This window comes from Plectrocnemia conspersa, unplaced genomic scaffold, assembly GCF_051122295.1.
Source record: "Plectrocnemia conspersa isolate PC_06_02 unplaced genomic scaffold, ASM5112229v1 ptg000012l, whole genome shotgun sequence".
Lineage (NCBI taxonomy): Eukaryota > Metazoa > Arthropoda > Insecta > Trichoptera > Polycentropodidae > Plectrocnemia > Plectrocnemia conspersa.
In genome coordinates, this window is record NW_028277176.1 from 28736826 (window position 1) to 28753068 (window position 16243).

Sequence of the window (16243 nt, forward strand, 5' to 3'; positions counted from 1 at the left end):
GCGCTTCTGGGATAATAAATTTCATTACGAGCCGCGAATTTTTTATTATGAGCGACAGCTGCTCCTACCGACTAATCCCGCTCCTGTATTACGTTTAATATATAAGGGACGATGATAAACTACCCGCAGACTATTTTATATTCCATTATGTCTACAGGGAATAAGGCATTATTGAACGTGCCAATGCTACTGTTCTCGATAGGTTTTAATAAATTTAAAAATCTACCTGTCACTGTCACTTCTCGCCGTCCTGTTGGCCAACGAATGCGCCAAAGTCAACTGACTGTCGTCTATCCTGACCAAGAGGATATCACCGCTCTGGACTTCGGCTGCTCCTTCCCAACTCAAAATCATAGGAAGACATTCGTCGTCGGAATTGCCTTGACCTCCTACAACGTTGGGGCATTCTTCAGGGATCTGCGAAAAAAATAATATAAATTGCATAAATATTTTATGGGCTTATGTGTGGACGAGTATAGCAAATAATTTATGCCATCATTTATTATTTCTCGTATGATGTATGAGAAAATTTGTTGAGTGTACGCAACGCTGAAAGTTGAGTAAAAATATATTTTATATATCATTTTTTGTTTCAAAGATAATTTAAAAATAATAAAAAATATAAATAAAGAGTTATAAAGTGGTTCTTAAAATATTTGCAAATAGAAAAATAGATATTATTTAACATTGGTTTTTAAAATCGACATATTAACATAATACAGTCAGTAGAACAATAATAGAAAGAACTAGTAGTGGATTTCTAGGATTAAATATTAGAAGACAGACAAGATTAATGATATACATACCAAAGTTAATTAAACATATTACAATTGTATAATTAGCATGGTAGTAAAAATAAAAATCTGGTTAAAAAATCTTTTTCTGGTTAAAATATGCAGTTAATTTTCAGAAGCAATAAAAGATCTTATAACATTTACGTATGGCAAACAATTAAAATATCACGTATTGCGAAAAATTATCAGTTAAAGAAGAGATGCCAATCTACGTGTTTAATCCTCTTCGGTTACTTTCATTAAATTTTTTCAAAGCAATGATAATTTTGATGTATTGCAAATCAAAAAATTCACGTTTCGATCTCGGAAATCATAATTAGTTTTATAATTGTTTATATAGTTTAATCAATCTATGCTTTCAATCATTACACGCATTATGTATGTATTTTTTATGGTTATAACGTACCTAGTTAATTCGCAATCCGAATATTTATATTCCGTCAAATCGAACACTGCACTTGAAAAATTAACGGATATTATTTTTATAAACAACTATCACCTTGTTTTATATTTAAATGATCAACCGTCAGAGTCTCTAAGCGAAAACAAAAGAATTTAATACCGCCTAAATTAATCAAACAAATTCAAATTTTATTAATTATAATTAAATATATTTCTTTTGTTTATGTGTTTATAAAATTTTTAACGCAGAGCGTTTAAATTTTCAAGCGAGCACATCAGGAAGCGGCTTAAAAATTAAATTTAACTATATATAAGATAAATGAATCCATCTTAAAGGTCAGTCATTTTGGATATATAATTATTATATGTTAGATATATTACATGTAGTGTATAAATCATATATATATATACTGACAAAAGTCACTAATAAATTTGACACCTACAAAAAAAATACTTGTAAATTTATCTACTACATACCAGCAGTTGGCTCGTGAAAAATTATTTTTAAAGACTTTTTTAAAATTGTTATATCTCAATAATGAGTTTTTTAAATTAGTGACTTTGTCAGTACATAGACCTTATATTGTATATTTATTATGATTTTGTATTTAAGAATATTTGGAAGTATTTTTGCAGTTCTTTCTGTCAATGCTGCAGGTTACATTTGTTTACTTTTATTTTAAAATAATTATAATAATGAAAAAACTATTACTTAAAATATTTTTTCTTAAAAATAATGTATATGTATTATAAATACGAAGGAAATAAGACAAATTCTTATTTAGAAGTTTCTTTAGCTCTTTTTTTAAAGATACATGACACTTAAAATTACAGTGAACTTGACTTAAGCTAATTGTTAATTACCAAATATTTATCAGTTCAATTAGGTAAAACTAGAATTATCACATTTAAAGATTTAATTTTTATATGCATATTTGTACGGAACGGCCGTTTTATATATTCTGTATTCTGTGAATTTAAATTTTCAACTTTTATTAAAATTTAAAAATTCAATCTAAAAGAAAAAAATAATAATATTTTTTTGGACAGGATTGTAAAATATTTTATTGAATAATTTCAATCTATTCACTATATTTTTAGTTATTTTTAACCACAATAGAATGCCATTACATCTAAATTCGTGTACACAGAATCTGATACCACACATAGGTGTATATAGTAAAGTAAATCTGAGGAGTGATGTAATGCCCATGTTTATGGCGTACAAGACAGGCCAGGTCACGGCTGCGCCATCATTAATTTCAACCAGCCAACCCTGCATAACGAGTTTCCAAGTTCCCGGTAGTAACCGAGGAGGTCTCCTTCTATGCCCAACTCTGACCCCAAACAACCTAACCCTGGGGCCGTTCCGTCCCGGCGTCCCAGCCCTTCGACTGATTGAACTATTTTCGTCTAGGGCCCTTGCGTTTGTGGCGAGCCGATTGCCGCTCAGATTATAGTATTATATGTATTTGTGTTCTATTAATCTGTTTAACTATCGCTCAGATTATTATTCGACATATTAATATAATTGACCCGTTCGGATTCAAAACAAACGACGTGTGGCAAGAGCATAACGCATGGTTGAAGATGTATGAACGTGGCTACATACGTATATCATAGCTTTCAATGTGTGACAGTGGTGAATTTATAATCCAAGTTTGCGAGATAGAACTGTGTAGTTGTTATATAATACATAGTAATGGTATGTTTTGTTATATAGATCACTTGAAAATGAAGCATTAGTCTATATAGAAGTTTGCCAGTCCATTAATTCACTGCACGATTAATACACTATAAAACAAGAACATTGTTAAAATATTTTACTATTTTTATTATTTATTTCTAGTTTTTTCAGAACCACGTATACTCTTCTCGCCTAAATAAATGAGTTTGCAAAAATTGTTAAAGGGCTTATTAAAATAATAAACGCGTCTCTCAAATAACCATCATAGTTTTCGTCGATGTTAACAAATAAAACAATCCGATAATGTTACAGTCAATGTGTATTACTAATGAAACCAGATTTTCTTCATAAATCCTAAAAAACCTTTACAGCAACAAGATTAATCAATGACATCAATTTGGTAGTCTAAGTGAACTCTATTGCGACCTGAAAAAGTAAAATACTATTTCTACACCGTAACATATAATAGATAGACAAAAACAAAGAGTCTAGTTCCAGCCATGATTATCTGCTTCGGACAAATGATTGAGGATTGGAAGGTACCTTGCACTTTCTCACATTTTTTAAAGACATACTTAATCACTTCCCAAAGCCAAAACTTGAGCTAGAAAGTTCACTAGAACTACTACTTTGCTTAAGAATAAAAGTTTATTTTTACTTGCAGCAAACAGAGCTACGCTGAATCATCCGAAATGGCTTCGAAGATTTGATCTGGTGCAGTCAGTCCCCAAATTTACAAGAGTTCAACTTAATCTTCAATATGATTTATGTACTATTGCGTGAACAGTCACATATATTTAGTATATAGTTAATATTAAAGCAACTTATCGATTCAAGAATTTTTTATTAATAGCGTGTTAATGTCACATAATCAGTAAGTCAAATTATTATTTTTATATAATTTTTTACTAAATTGTGTTAATTTATAAAATTATTATATATTATTAATCTATTTTTTACTATTTTTTGCTTTAAAAGTATCTAATTGAACTTGTTTGTGTTTTTACTTGTCACTTACATGAACCACTTATTTTTAATATTTACTTAAGATTGTTTTCTATTCACTCAAATATTAATAAGTAAAATATTATGATCAAATAGTGTATATATTTTAAGGTCTTGCTGTAATATTAAGCTAAAAACATCATGGAGTATTTGACACATTTCTAATTAAAATATTTCTCTGAGTTTGAAGTATGTATCGATGTTAATTATATATTCCCAGACCGAAAAAGTCAAAAGCGAGTCTTTTGATTAGCATTTTTTTTTTACGAAAATAAGATATAATTAAGCTCTTGTAGTTTTACTTATTTGATTAGTTTTATATCTGTATGATTTCTATGAAAGTTTTGCTGCCAAATTAAGATATAAATATTTTGTTAATATAGAGTTTCATGTATTATACATTTATTATAGATTTTTCTTTTTACTTTTACTCAAAGTCATTTGAATATAAATTTATTGAAATATATTTTATTAATTTTAATATGAAGCTATCTATCACTTTTTTACATTTTTTAATCAATTTTCTGGTTTTAATCAGTTTATTTCATTAGCATATATGAATTACAACATTAATATAAAGAATTGTGTATGCCAAAATTAGGCAGTAGAGTTGAAATGGCAGTTCTTGAAAGTCAGGTAGTCTTCGTGGAGTGTCGAGTTGTATTATTGTCAATGTGAAACAGGCGGTAATACTGATATTAGGGCAAGAATCGATTTTCGGTACTACCGGTATTACAAAATTAAATACCAACAGTACCAAAAAATTTTTTTCTCAAATCTTAAACGATATTTCATGCATTAGAACTACAAAAGCAACGATTCAAATGTTGTTTTAAGCAGAAGCGGAGAATAAAATAATGCAAATTGTAAGGGAGCAACTTTCGTAGTGTTATCAGCGTAGGATATTATTGTAAAACATATTATGCAGTATTGACGTATTTTATAATATTTAAATAAATTAAATCTGTCGAAAATAAAAATTATTAAGATAATTTAAAGTAAATAATAAATGTGAAATAATTACAAGATTATATAAATAAATCACAAATCAGTCACATATATGTTTTAAGAAAAAAATATGTCACATCTTAAACAAACAGATTTATAACTTTTTACGAACTCCAATCTAAAAATCGTGACCGACAAAAAACAATGAGTAATACAGAAATATATTTCATTGGAATAAATTTGTGAGCAGTGAGCAGCTCTTTCTTCTAGTATAAAAAATTAGGAGCCATAAAGAAGCGGTCGATCAAAGACAACGATTTTTTAGACTTATTGTTTCAAAAGAAGAGAGATTTTTTTTAAATATTTTTACCGACAATGAAGTAAATAAATAAAAGTAAAAAATAAATAGGGCAAAAAGTTTAGATACATAGTATTTTTATTAATACTCATAGACAACACAATAAAGTATCGGCGTATAAAGTATTTTTAGAAGTACCTGAATGTAAGGAATATTGCTCAAAAGATTATTATTCTATGAAACATGAAATATGCATATATACAAACGGATAATTGGTCATAAATGTCGGCAACTTGAGTCGAATTATGACTTATTGTTTATTATTTAAAAGAAATTAAGATGACAATTATTACTACATCTTCATTCAAAATCTTTAAGGAAAATTTTCCGACACATTCAACAATTATTACAGCATAAATTTAGCAATAAAGCATACATTATTTTTTATTTTTTTCTTTATTTCAATTAATAAAAAATATATAGTAATAGCAATACTATTAATACTAGTATTGCCTGTTTTTTTCTCTCAGTAATACCGGTATTGAAAATCCTGAAACAGTATCCTGGCTCGTCATTGCTGCTGTTACTCTGTGATGTCTCTCTTCATTTGTCACGTATTTTCTAATTCTGTTTCTGGCGAAGGATATTTGTGAGTCAGTTGCATCGCTTTTTCAATACATCATTAAAATGTAATTATGCCTTAAAATAAATGGTCCAGATGGGCACTCTAGTAATCGGTAGCTAAAGAGTCAAAGAAAAATATTAATGTGCACATGATAGAATGTATTGTCTAGCGCGCGTCCTTTCCAAGCAAAGAGTAGTTTTCGGCGGTATTTGTTGTGGTTCATGCAATATTTTCCATTATTAACGATATATTGTTGTGTGTAGTTCCACTTTAAAAAAAGTGCCCCCTTATTTATAATAATTTGTGCAGGTGGTTAAAACCCCCCACATAATTTTGTTAATATGTGGTTTAGTTATAAAGTCACAGTGAATAACAAATGACTTTTAAATGTCAGTATATAAGCGTTATCATTTACCATTCAAATTATCTACAGTGGTCTTAAAAAACCGGTATTTAAATTAGCAGAAGTTTTTTTTATAAAATAAGCATTGGTAGTTTCTTGCGATATGTTTATATTATTCGAAATGCATTAACTTACAGTTAGTCTGTGCTTATTGTTTATTAATACCATAACGTACTTATTTATTATGTATCAACTGAGTGTGTCAATCAGATGTAAACTAAAAGTCTGGGAATCAATGACTATATTATTAAGTATAAATTATTATGTATATAATTTATTATATAAAAAATATAAGTCACTGCAGCATTTTTTTTTTTTAATAATAGTGCATTTTTTGGCCATACTGTTGCCGAGGCTCGAACCCGTAACCTCAGAGTTATTAGTCTGAGACGTTACGAGCTACGCTATTCCGTCATTAATATAATGTAACATCTTTAAAATTACCAGATGCGCACGTGTGTTACTCACATGGCACGTTTCCCGTGTCCTCTGAAGGAAAATTTTCCGGGAAAACTATTTGTTTCGCATTTCTACACGTTGAAGTATTCCACTATCGGACGTATGCCATTTATCACGCACACTAGCTACGTCAAGTAATGTTCTTTCTCTTTACGTTCCCGACATAAATATTTATGTATGTGTGGATTAAATAAGCCATTCCAAACAGTTTCGCTGCGGGGCGTTTCGTCTAGACCCACACAGTATTAAAATACATAAATCACAAATGAGAATATTACTAAATTTACTATATATTTTTTTAAATAAATATATACAACATAATAGGTATAATTTTCGTCAAAGATGTCAACTTTGATAATTAATTTGTTCAGTGGACCGTAATAATCTAACAATACATCTTTCTTAATTGTCAGATCGTTACTCGAGCTTTATATTGATTACTCGTATAACGATGACCTACGCGTTTAATACATGCTCTAAATTTATTACCTAAATTATTGGATCGTATTATTTTGTTAATATTATTGTTATATTCTAATTGGAAATATAGTAGATGTATCGAATTTGTAAAACTAATTCTCGAATTGTGATTTATAATATTTGTACAGCGTCCCAAATAGGATTACACGAATTGTTGTAAAGCTGGGTCTTAAATAATGTATTGCCGAATTGGGTTTTGTTAATCGAGAAAAATATAAATCTAGTTTACGAGAAATATAAATCATACGTTTGCTTTATACATTTGCATATAAAGAAATTTCTAAAAAAAATCTGAAGCGTAACTAGTGAAATATTAGAAAACAGTTTGATTTATACAATACGTAATTAACTTAATAGTGATATTTTTTAATAAAATATTTTAAATATTAATATAATAACAATATATAGAAAATCATATGAGCTAGTAATATAAAAGTGAAAAATAAAGTATTTGTTATGTTAAGATACTTTCTAGGGGACCTACAGAAAATTCATTTAGAAATGAAAGTATCTACATAACATCTGGACAGATTATGATATTAAAATTGAAATGTAAGCTTTTAAGTAGTCACTATTATATTAATACATTTTAGATACTGTGTCTGTGATTTAAAATACAAGGCACTTTAATGTTTCAGTTTTGAATCCTCATTAGTGGAAAGTAAAGATATCAGGTTGTTGAGCGTGATAATAAAATTTACTTGTTAATTACTCGTTTAAAACATAACAAACTAGTGTTTGCGACTTGCAGAGCAAGTTTATTTTTCTCGCTAGCGTACGTGACGATCGGAGATTTGGATGAAAGTTATAAAGTGCAAAATCCACTAAATAAAGCAGTATCAACATATTCTATTTTACGAATCGTACGTGATTAAAAAACTATATATAAACTACATATAAATATCTTTGTATTATATAAATATTAACATGCGATTGCAATGTTTGCCCAAAGATATTTTTATATTCATATACACAATTTTTTTATTGTGACCTCTGACCTAGGACTTTCGGGGCAAGCCTGATATGATCAATATGCCCACTCTATACAAAAGTTATGTGAAACTGATAAAAAAATATTTTTATAATATATTGTACCTATAATAATTATTACTTATTTGAACGTACATTTTTAATTGCGCATAAAAATCAATTAAATTAAAATGTTTAATATTTTATATATTAAAATGTAATACCAAAATATTGGTATTGACTCATTAAAAATATCGGTATTTATGTATTTAAAATATATCTAATGTACTGTATAGTTTGATACTATACAATACACCGGAGAATCCTTGTGTGTTATTGATGATTTTTTCTGGTCGTAACAAGGGCTTGTGTGGTCTCAATTATAAACGCTATTGTCATGTTTCTTTTTTAATAAATGATTATTTTGATCACAGTAAATTGACACGAGTTTTGTGAATAGTACCCTTTACAAATGTGGGCATTTGTGTGGTTTATTGTTTGCAATGGTCGTTTCGCAACAAAGAAATATTCTTTCGATGACGAAGAATATTCACAGTAAGAACACTTACGTGTTTTTTTCTGGTCGTAACGAGGGCTTGTGTGTGGATTGAAACATAAGCATTCATATTTTTAAATTAAACGCGTCAAGGTTAATATTAATATACTATTAAAATACAAATATGGAAAAAAATATTATAAAAGTAAAACTGTAAGTGCTCGAGTCGAATCTATAACATAAAATTGACATGGACTCTTTAATAGAGATTGCTTATATATTAACTAGTCTGATCGAATTTATTTTTGCTTTGGTAATCTAAAAACTAGATCAATAATCAGATAACATGAAACCGCTCCGTGTGCGAATCGACAAATTTCACAAATGTATGGGGGCTTTCCGCAGAGTTTTACTACAAAATTTGTCTATTGGCAAGCTTAAATTTGGTTTTTTTAATAATTCAATGAGGATTTTTATTCTTATGTTATTTTTAAATATAAAAACTGTTATATTCTTTACGATTCAGGTATAAACACGAGGACTAGAAATTCTTTAATAACTTGATGTTTTGTAATCAATTAAAGAATATTGATTCGTTTTGGTTCTTTAAACATTCGCGTCCATTTAAAAAATCCAGTTCTCTGTTTATTGATAATATACAGACATCTACAATAAAATAATCTATTAATATTATCACATACAATATATTACATATATTTTTTATATATCAAAACTTCTTGAGAAATGATACAAATCAAGAAACCAGAATGCGTAATTGTGAGTGGGATTCAATAGTAAAGAATTTTCGTACATTGCTAGTCGGTTAGACCTTTAGTAGGTTATATGTCATATATACATATGTATGTGTGTATGTACATAAACCTATATACATACATATATGACATCCGCGTAACATATGGCTATTTTTACATTCTAGGGTTAAACTGCGTCATTTTTCCACAGCGTCGCAACACTTTGCCTCGTGCCAAAAAGTTATCACATGGTCCAGCCGCCACATAATTTATCCTTTCTAATCTAGAGCAGGACCGGCAAGGATTAGCGGCCATTACGAACCGATCCTGGTGGGTATATTGCAAATGCGAATTTAATGGCGAATACGAAAGTTGGCGCGAATTAATCGCCGACGGCGCCTCTAGAAGAACGCGACTGGCTGAGAAGTTTTCTCGAGATTAAATCTCAAGGTCGTGAGATTCAGATCCAAGGTCACTCGAGTAGTTTTTTTAATGAATAATGGCCGAAAGATGCGACAAACGTCGAGACGCAGCTTATGTACATAGATCGTCTTTGTGTTTGATTCAACTCAAACGCTCAAATGCTAAACGTTATCTTAAAAGTTTTAACTACAAGGACAAAAAGATTAATCGTGCAAAAATAAGTCAATCAACGATTCATGAGTCTGAAACGATGAAAGAGAGAATAAGAAAAAAGCTCTTCTGCTAATCTAAAATGATTTAAGATGATATATTAAGAAAACAAAATTTTTTAAACTTTAATAAAATATTTAAATATTACTTAACTCATAGATGTTGTTCAGCTGAATTTTATTAATGCTATAATTATCATACAAAAATCTGTTCTAATATATAATAAGGAAAATAATTGCAGTTTATGATCCTCAAATTCATATTTACCCTGTAAAATTAAGTCGATACGGTTGAACAGTGCATAAAATGATAGCAATATAATATAAATTTGAATTAATGAGCAAATAGAATCTGTCGGGTTCTGCAACTGAAATATTCTTTATTTATATAAAATCTTCAAAAAGGGCCAGTTCAACCTGCGATAAAAGCGTTTTAACCATTAAAGAAAAAATATTTTATTTTTAGTTTAAAATGAAATACCGTGGGAGACCATTTAACGGATTGAGGTATGCGCCATAAATCATAAAGGATTAAATATTTATCACTTTGAGAATCGACCTTATTGGCAAACTGCAATTTATTTTAAATAAATTTATCGCTCTTCTATAATTGGTTGCCTCGCCAAAATGGGGCGGACCACATAAGCTAACATAAAGGGGCCATGAATATAAATACTAAGATCTTGGCAACTAGAAATCACTTCCACACAAGCAGTTCGTCTTACACATATTTGAGCATCCACATCTGAGTTTAAGGCACCTGAACTTCAAGAGACCTTTAGCTTAGACTGCAACTGAGAGGACGCCGATTCAATTTCGTCCTAATCAAATAAATAACCCGGATCCATCCATAGCTTAATTATATTTAAATATGTACCAAGATCGCAATACTTAATATAAAACGAAAACATCTGAATCATATTATTATTTAAATAATTAAAATGTTTTATTTTAGTTACAGTTAAATAATATGATATTAATAATTAAATCAATATATTAAAAAATATATTTTATTATTAAAATTTAAAAAAGTTTTTCTTAAAAATGTTCAATGAAAGTTAAATTACAATAGCATAAAATTTATGTTTATTTATTATTTTAATATTTTTTTATTGTTTCTTCCTATGTATTATTTTTTGTCTATTGAAATGTATTTTTTAGCATCGTGACGCATTTTTGTAACCTATTAAGTGACAATGGTCTCAATTTAATTTATATACATGTTAATCTTTTTTCATGGAAGTAATACAAATATAAAACTATTGTAAGCATACATTATATTAAAGTTAACTTTTACTATAGAATATATGCTATGTTTAATATGCAAATATTTTTGACATATTAAAGCTTTAATAGTAATAAAATTTATATGAATATTATAATTCGTTTTAATATCAAAATGTATAGCTTAGTATCTTATATAATTAATCGATTTTAATATAACAGTATTAAATAAATAATCAAAAGTAATTATTTTATTAATTCTAAAAGGAAGGGAATTATTTGACATTTATCAATATTGACTTTAAGTTTATTAATTGAGCATTTGATAATAGTTAAATTAAATTATGGTGAAAGCCTGAACAATCATTCAAATTGTCAAATAATTAAAATTGTTTCAAGGTCTTTTGCCAAAAAAGATAATGTAATTTATGAATTATATTAATATAATATATAAATATTACCATCCTACGTATAATAGTAATTAAATACAATTGGTATAGATTCGTAGAAATACAATCTATATTTACATACAAAACAAATACCACTATCGAATATACGACGTTTTGGCTTTGGGTGTTTCCGACCAATCCCAAAATATAATAAAAAAAAAAAATTTAATCGATTTTACATGTTTGGATCTCAAAATGAACTAGGTACGTTTTAACTACGAAAATAAATATATTTATATATACATATGTGTAAGAATCAAATTAAACCTTGTTTAAATATTAAATACGAGTAAAAATAATTTTTTTTGAGCCGCTTAAGAATAGTATGTTCGCTTGGGGTGCTTTGCCGAGGGGCATCTACTGTACTAAAGTCGTATCTACATATCATATCAAGTCATATCATATATAATATAAGACACTATATATGTATATATGCAGTGGTATTTTGTGCTGTGCTGTATACCCAAAAATGTTATATGAAAGACAGCTGAAAACAGAGCTGATTTTGATTCAGATTTACGCGTATATTCGTTCCGTTTGACTAAATTTAATTTAAAGTATATGTTGGAACTATGCAAATAGAAATTATAAAATATAATATATTATAACCTAATGTTTTTGCTATAGATCACATTTCATTGTAACATTTCTGCGTTACAGGTTTTTACGAATCGACAAATAAGTCGTCACATTGTTCTCTCAATACTTCTGAAAAACAATTATAAATCATAAGAACTATGTGCATATAAAGTTTTAAGCTGTGCAATATACATATATACCTACTAATAATTCATAAACGCAATTTCAAAGTGACAACAAAGAAAAAATTGTACCTTTATGTCAAATTTTACGAAAATAATTAAGTACGTTAACTACAAAAATTTAATATTTACGTTACTTATAAATAAGATAGCTTTAATTGTTATTTGGGGGCATTAGTATATAAAATTCCGTATCATACAGTCCATCAATACATTAATAATATCGATCAGTCGCAGCTTGCAGCAATAATAATTATTTTATGTAGCGTCAATTAAGTTTATCACAGTGGGAACGCTCGCTCGAGCGTACCCACTGCGAAGGCGCAGACATGATTTTATTTCTTTTGACGTGAATTTTTGACTTCTGAAAAGAGATGCGCTCTCCTATTGGTAAAAATTCAGTTTAAATGATCCTCATTTAATTTGTAATATTATTATAAAAGTCGAAGTATGAATTATAGATTAGCAAATTTTGACCAATAAGAGAGCGCAAAAACAATTATCTCTTCTCAGAAGTAAAAAATTCAAGTCAAAAGCAATAACATATTAAAGTTCGTTACCGAGTGTTCCTACTGCATAATATATCTTTAATACTCACCAAGACCGACAACCGGTATCAGTCAGTTGACAGCAGTGTTGCCAATGTAAAAAGTGTTGCAAATACAAATAAATTACTTATAAAAATATTGCACGATTATTGCAAAAATAAAAAATTATAACCTACATATATATTTATAAAATATATATTATATTTATAACTTTAACTAAAAGATTTTTTGTTTTTGAATTTGAATTTACCTCTGCATAATGCATTAATTTCAGGTATTGTCATGCAAGCTACAAAAAATATTGGGTAATGTTATTGGTAATTTATTTAAAAATATTAGGACTATATTTTTTGTATCAGGTTTTATTTAATAAATGCAAGAAATAGTATCATAAAGATATTTTAGCCGCCATTTTGTTACCCTTGCCCTACGTGAACCTTCACACGTCTAATCACGTCATGGGGGTGCGCGCGACGTCCCTTATTATTCCACGTGATCCCGCGGCGTCCGCGCAAAATGAGCTTTTTTCTCACCAATCCATTTTCCGCTCACCGAACAATGCGAAACGCAAACATCACAACAAATAAATAAAGCAATACCTGAGATTGCGTCATAGCCCGCAGAGACCGTCTCCTTTATTATCTTTTCGTTTGCATTGTCGCGTAAAACTAATAACGGAGACGTCTATCATTCATGGGACTTATTTCAAAACTCATTATGGAGATTTTGACACAACGTATTTAAAAAAGCATACTATATTATTTTTATGTACATTAGTTTATCTCCATACTCTAGAATCTTAACTATACAATAATTATATTACTAAAAACTCGCAAACATATAAGACTAAAGCGTCATTAAATTCTAATTAAATAGTAGTTGTTTATGTATTTAAATTAAATAAAAATTAAATAAATTATGACCTAACAGGTTACTCAAAATGCGTCACGATGATCAAAAAATTAAACAATATATTACATTGCATTACTTGTGTTCAAGTATTTATGTCATAAGATCGGTACAATTCGACCGTTCAGCTCCGTTCGGAGCCGACTGTCAAAACGTCAAACATTTCTCAACGTCGTAAGACGATGTTCGCAAACGCATATAATATGAAAACGAGCATCAACACATTGTATTATTACAATACAAACAAAAAAAATAATACAAGGTGAGAAAGAGAAAAAATCTAAGATATGAAACCGGACCAGCATTTTTTTGAAAAAAAATACACAATAAATATTTCTACTTTAAAAAATTAAAAACAAAAACAAATTAATTTTATCAATTAAAAAAACCAGGGCTATGGAATCGGAGATGGAATTGGAGCATTTTATACTGAGTTGGAGTCGTAAAAAATCATCTGAAATTGATTCCTTTTTGCTCTTTTCCAAACCGACCAATATTTTTTTAATTGTTCATCGTGCGCCATGCGTTTTAAGTTGGTTATATGAGGTAAACAAGAATTATTATGCAATTAATCAAATACCCAACAACAGCCGTGGTTACGCGTAGACACATAAAATGGCGCGGCACTAATCCAAGCGAATGACATCCAGAATCATGTTTCTACACTAGTCATATTTGCATATAACATATTATAAATAGTGTGTATTTACTAATTAGTTTTTCACCTAATTCACAAACATATCATCTGACTCAGAAAATCAATAAATAAAACAATTAAAAATAAATTTAATATTTTAAGATTATTAGTAATTTTATTTCATAATTTTTTTATTTTTTTTTTTTGCAAAAATGTGACACCTCTAATAATATAAGATTATTACTACTAGAGGTGTCACAGTTTCAAATATTTCGTTTGTATTCAAATTGATTATTTTTACATCTAAGGTAATAATTATTTTTTTGAATTTTAAAAGTATTTTTAATTTCTGTAATTTCTACAGAGGATATGGACAGGCAATAACTCAGCATTGTATCTTGACCTTATTTGTAACAGATATTAAAATAATCTATATTAAATTATCAATGTTAATAAATCAGTAATATTTTCTTGTCCCATTATAAAAAAATGATTTCCTTGGATTTCTTTCTCGGAAAATCCTGAAAAAGACCACTACTAATTACTCACGACAAACCTTGTTATAAGTTGTTTATAGCTACATGCGCTATTAATTACAAATAATGGGTCACCATAATAACCACTTGAACAACGAAAAGAAAAATCTCAATCAATTTTAGAAAGTTAAGGATCTCACACATCACATGATGGTAAGATGATATCTGTACTACAAAATACAATAAATAATATTAAATATTTCACGAATCAAATAGCAAAATATGTCCACACATTATCAGCAATAAAAACAATGAAAAAACAAGATATTAACGGATCATCCAATGAGAATCACGACGACAATTCCGGCTACTCTAATAGTACTCAGCCAACAAATACAACTCGACACACTAAGAAAGACTATCTGACTTATAAAAGTCGCATTCGTGATACACTAATTTAATGTATAACTAATTTGTAGTAAATTTTACTTTTTAAATGAACAGTTAACCAAAAATATATATAGTAGACTGTAAATACTTGTTTTACTGCATCAAGATATTTAGTCAGTATTTTGGTGAAAGACATGAGGTGTGTAACAATGTAATATTTAAGTGAATATTTCTTGGATCTGCTTTAAAAGGATCATGTAGCAAAGAAACATGTAGCTGTTACCAAGAAATATTTTCTTGTAAAATTAAATATTTTCTTGCAAAAAAATATTTATTTATAACTTTAAAGCTGACAGCTCCGCAAAGGCACTTTTAAAATTTATTTATTAAAAACCAAATTACAGAATATTTACATCAATTTTGCAGTTTATTTGAATATATTATAAGAGTCCTTAATAGCGACCTTAAAGCAACGCTAAAGCCGCATATTATCCTTCTCTCTACCATCATTGTCGCCGTAGATAGTAATAATTCCCTCGCACCGCACAATCCGCGACATCCATCAGTCATACGTAACGATTTTCGCGAGATTGCCCTTTTTCCCTAGTCACGTTTTGTTTCCTTGTCCTCTTCCTTATGCATGAAGCGCCCCCGGCATTATCGCTCTTTCGGGCGTCAGCTGCGCGAGAGTTTCGCGTTTCCTTGAATCGCGATAAATATATCACTCTCAGCGTGAAACATCACACGCGGCAGCCAGGAAGGAAAGAAGGGGGCGCAAATTAAATTTTCGCAATTGACAAAATGTACATGCTGACGCCGCAAATGTGCGCGAGGGAAGAAGAAAAACGCGCTACGACTGCCTCCTCGCTCATTTATCACATCGAAAATTGGTCATGCGA

The 16243-nt window shown here is 28.9% G+C and overlaps 1 protein-coding gene across 1 annotated transcript in view; it reads right to left on the reverse strand.

Moving 5' to 3' along the window:
• Positions 1–16243, reverse strand: part of wry (delta and Notch-like EGF repeat containing weary) — a 236044-nt gene that overhangs the window by 134898 nt on the left and 84903 nt on the right. Inside the window, exon 3 of the mRNA XM_088200754.1 lies at positions 227–417. Coding sequence (XP_088056880.1) covers positions 227–417 — 191 coding nt within the window. The remainder of the gene's footprint in view (positions 1–226; positions 418–16243) is intronic.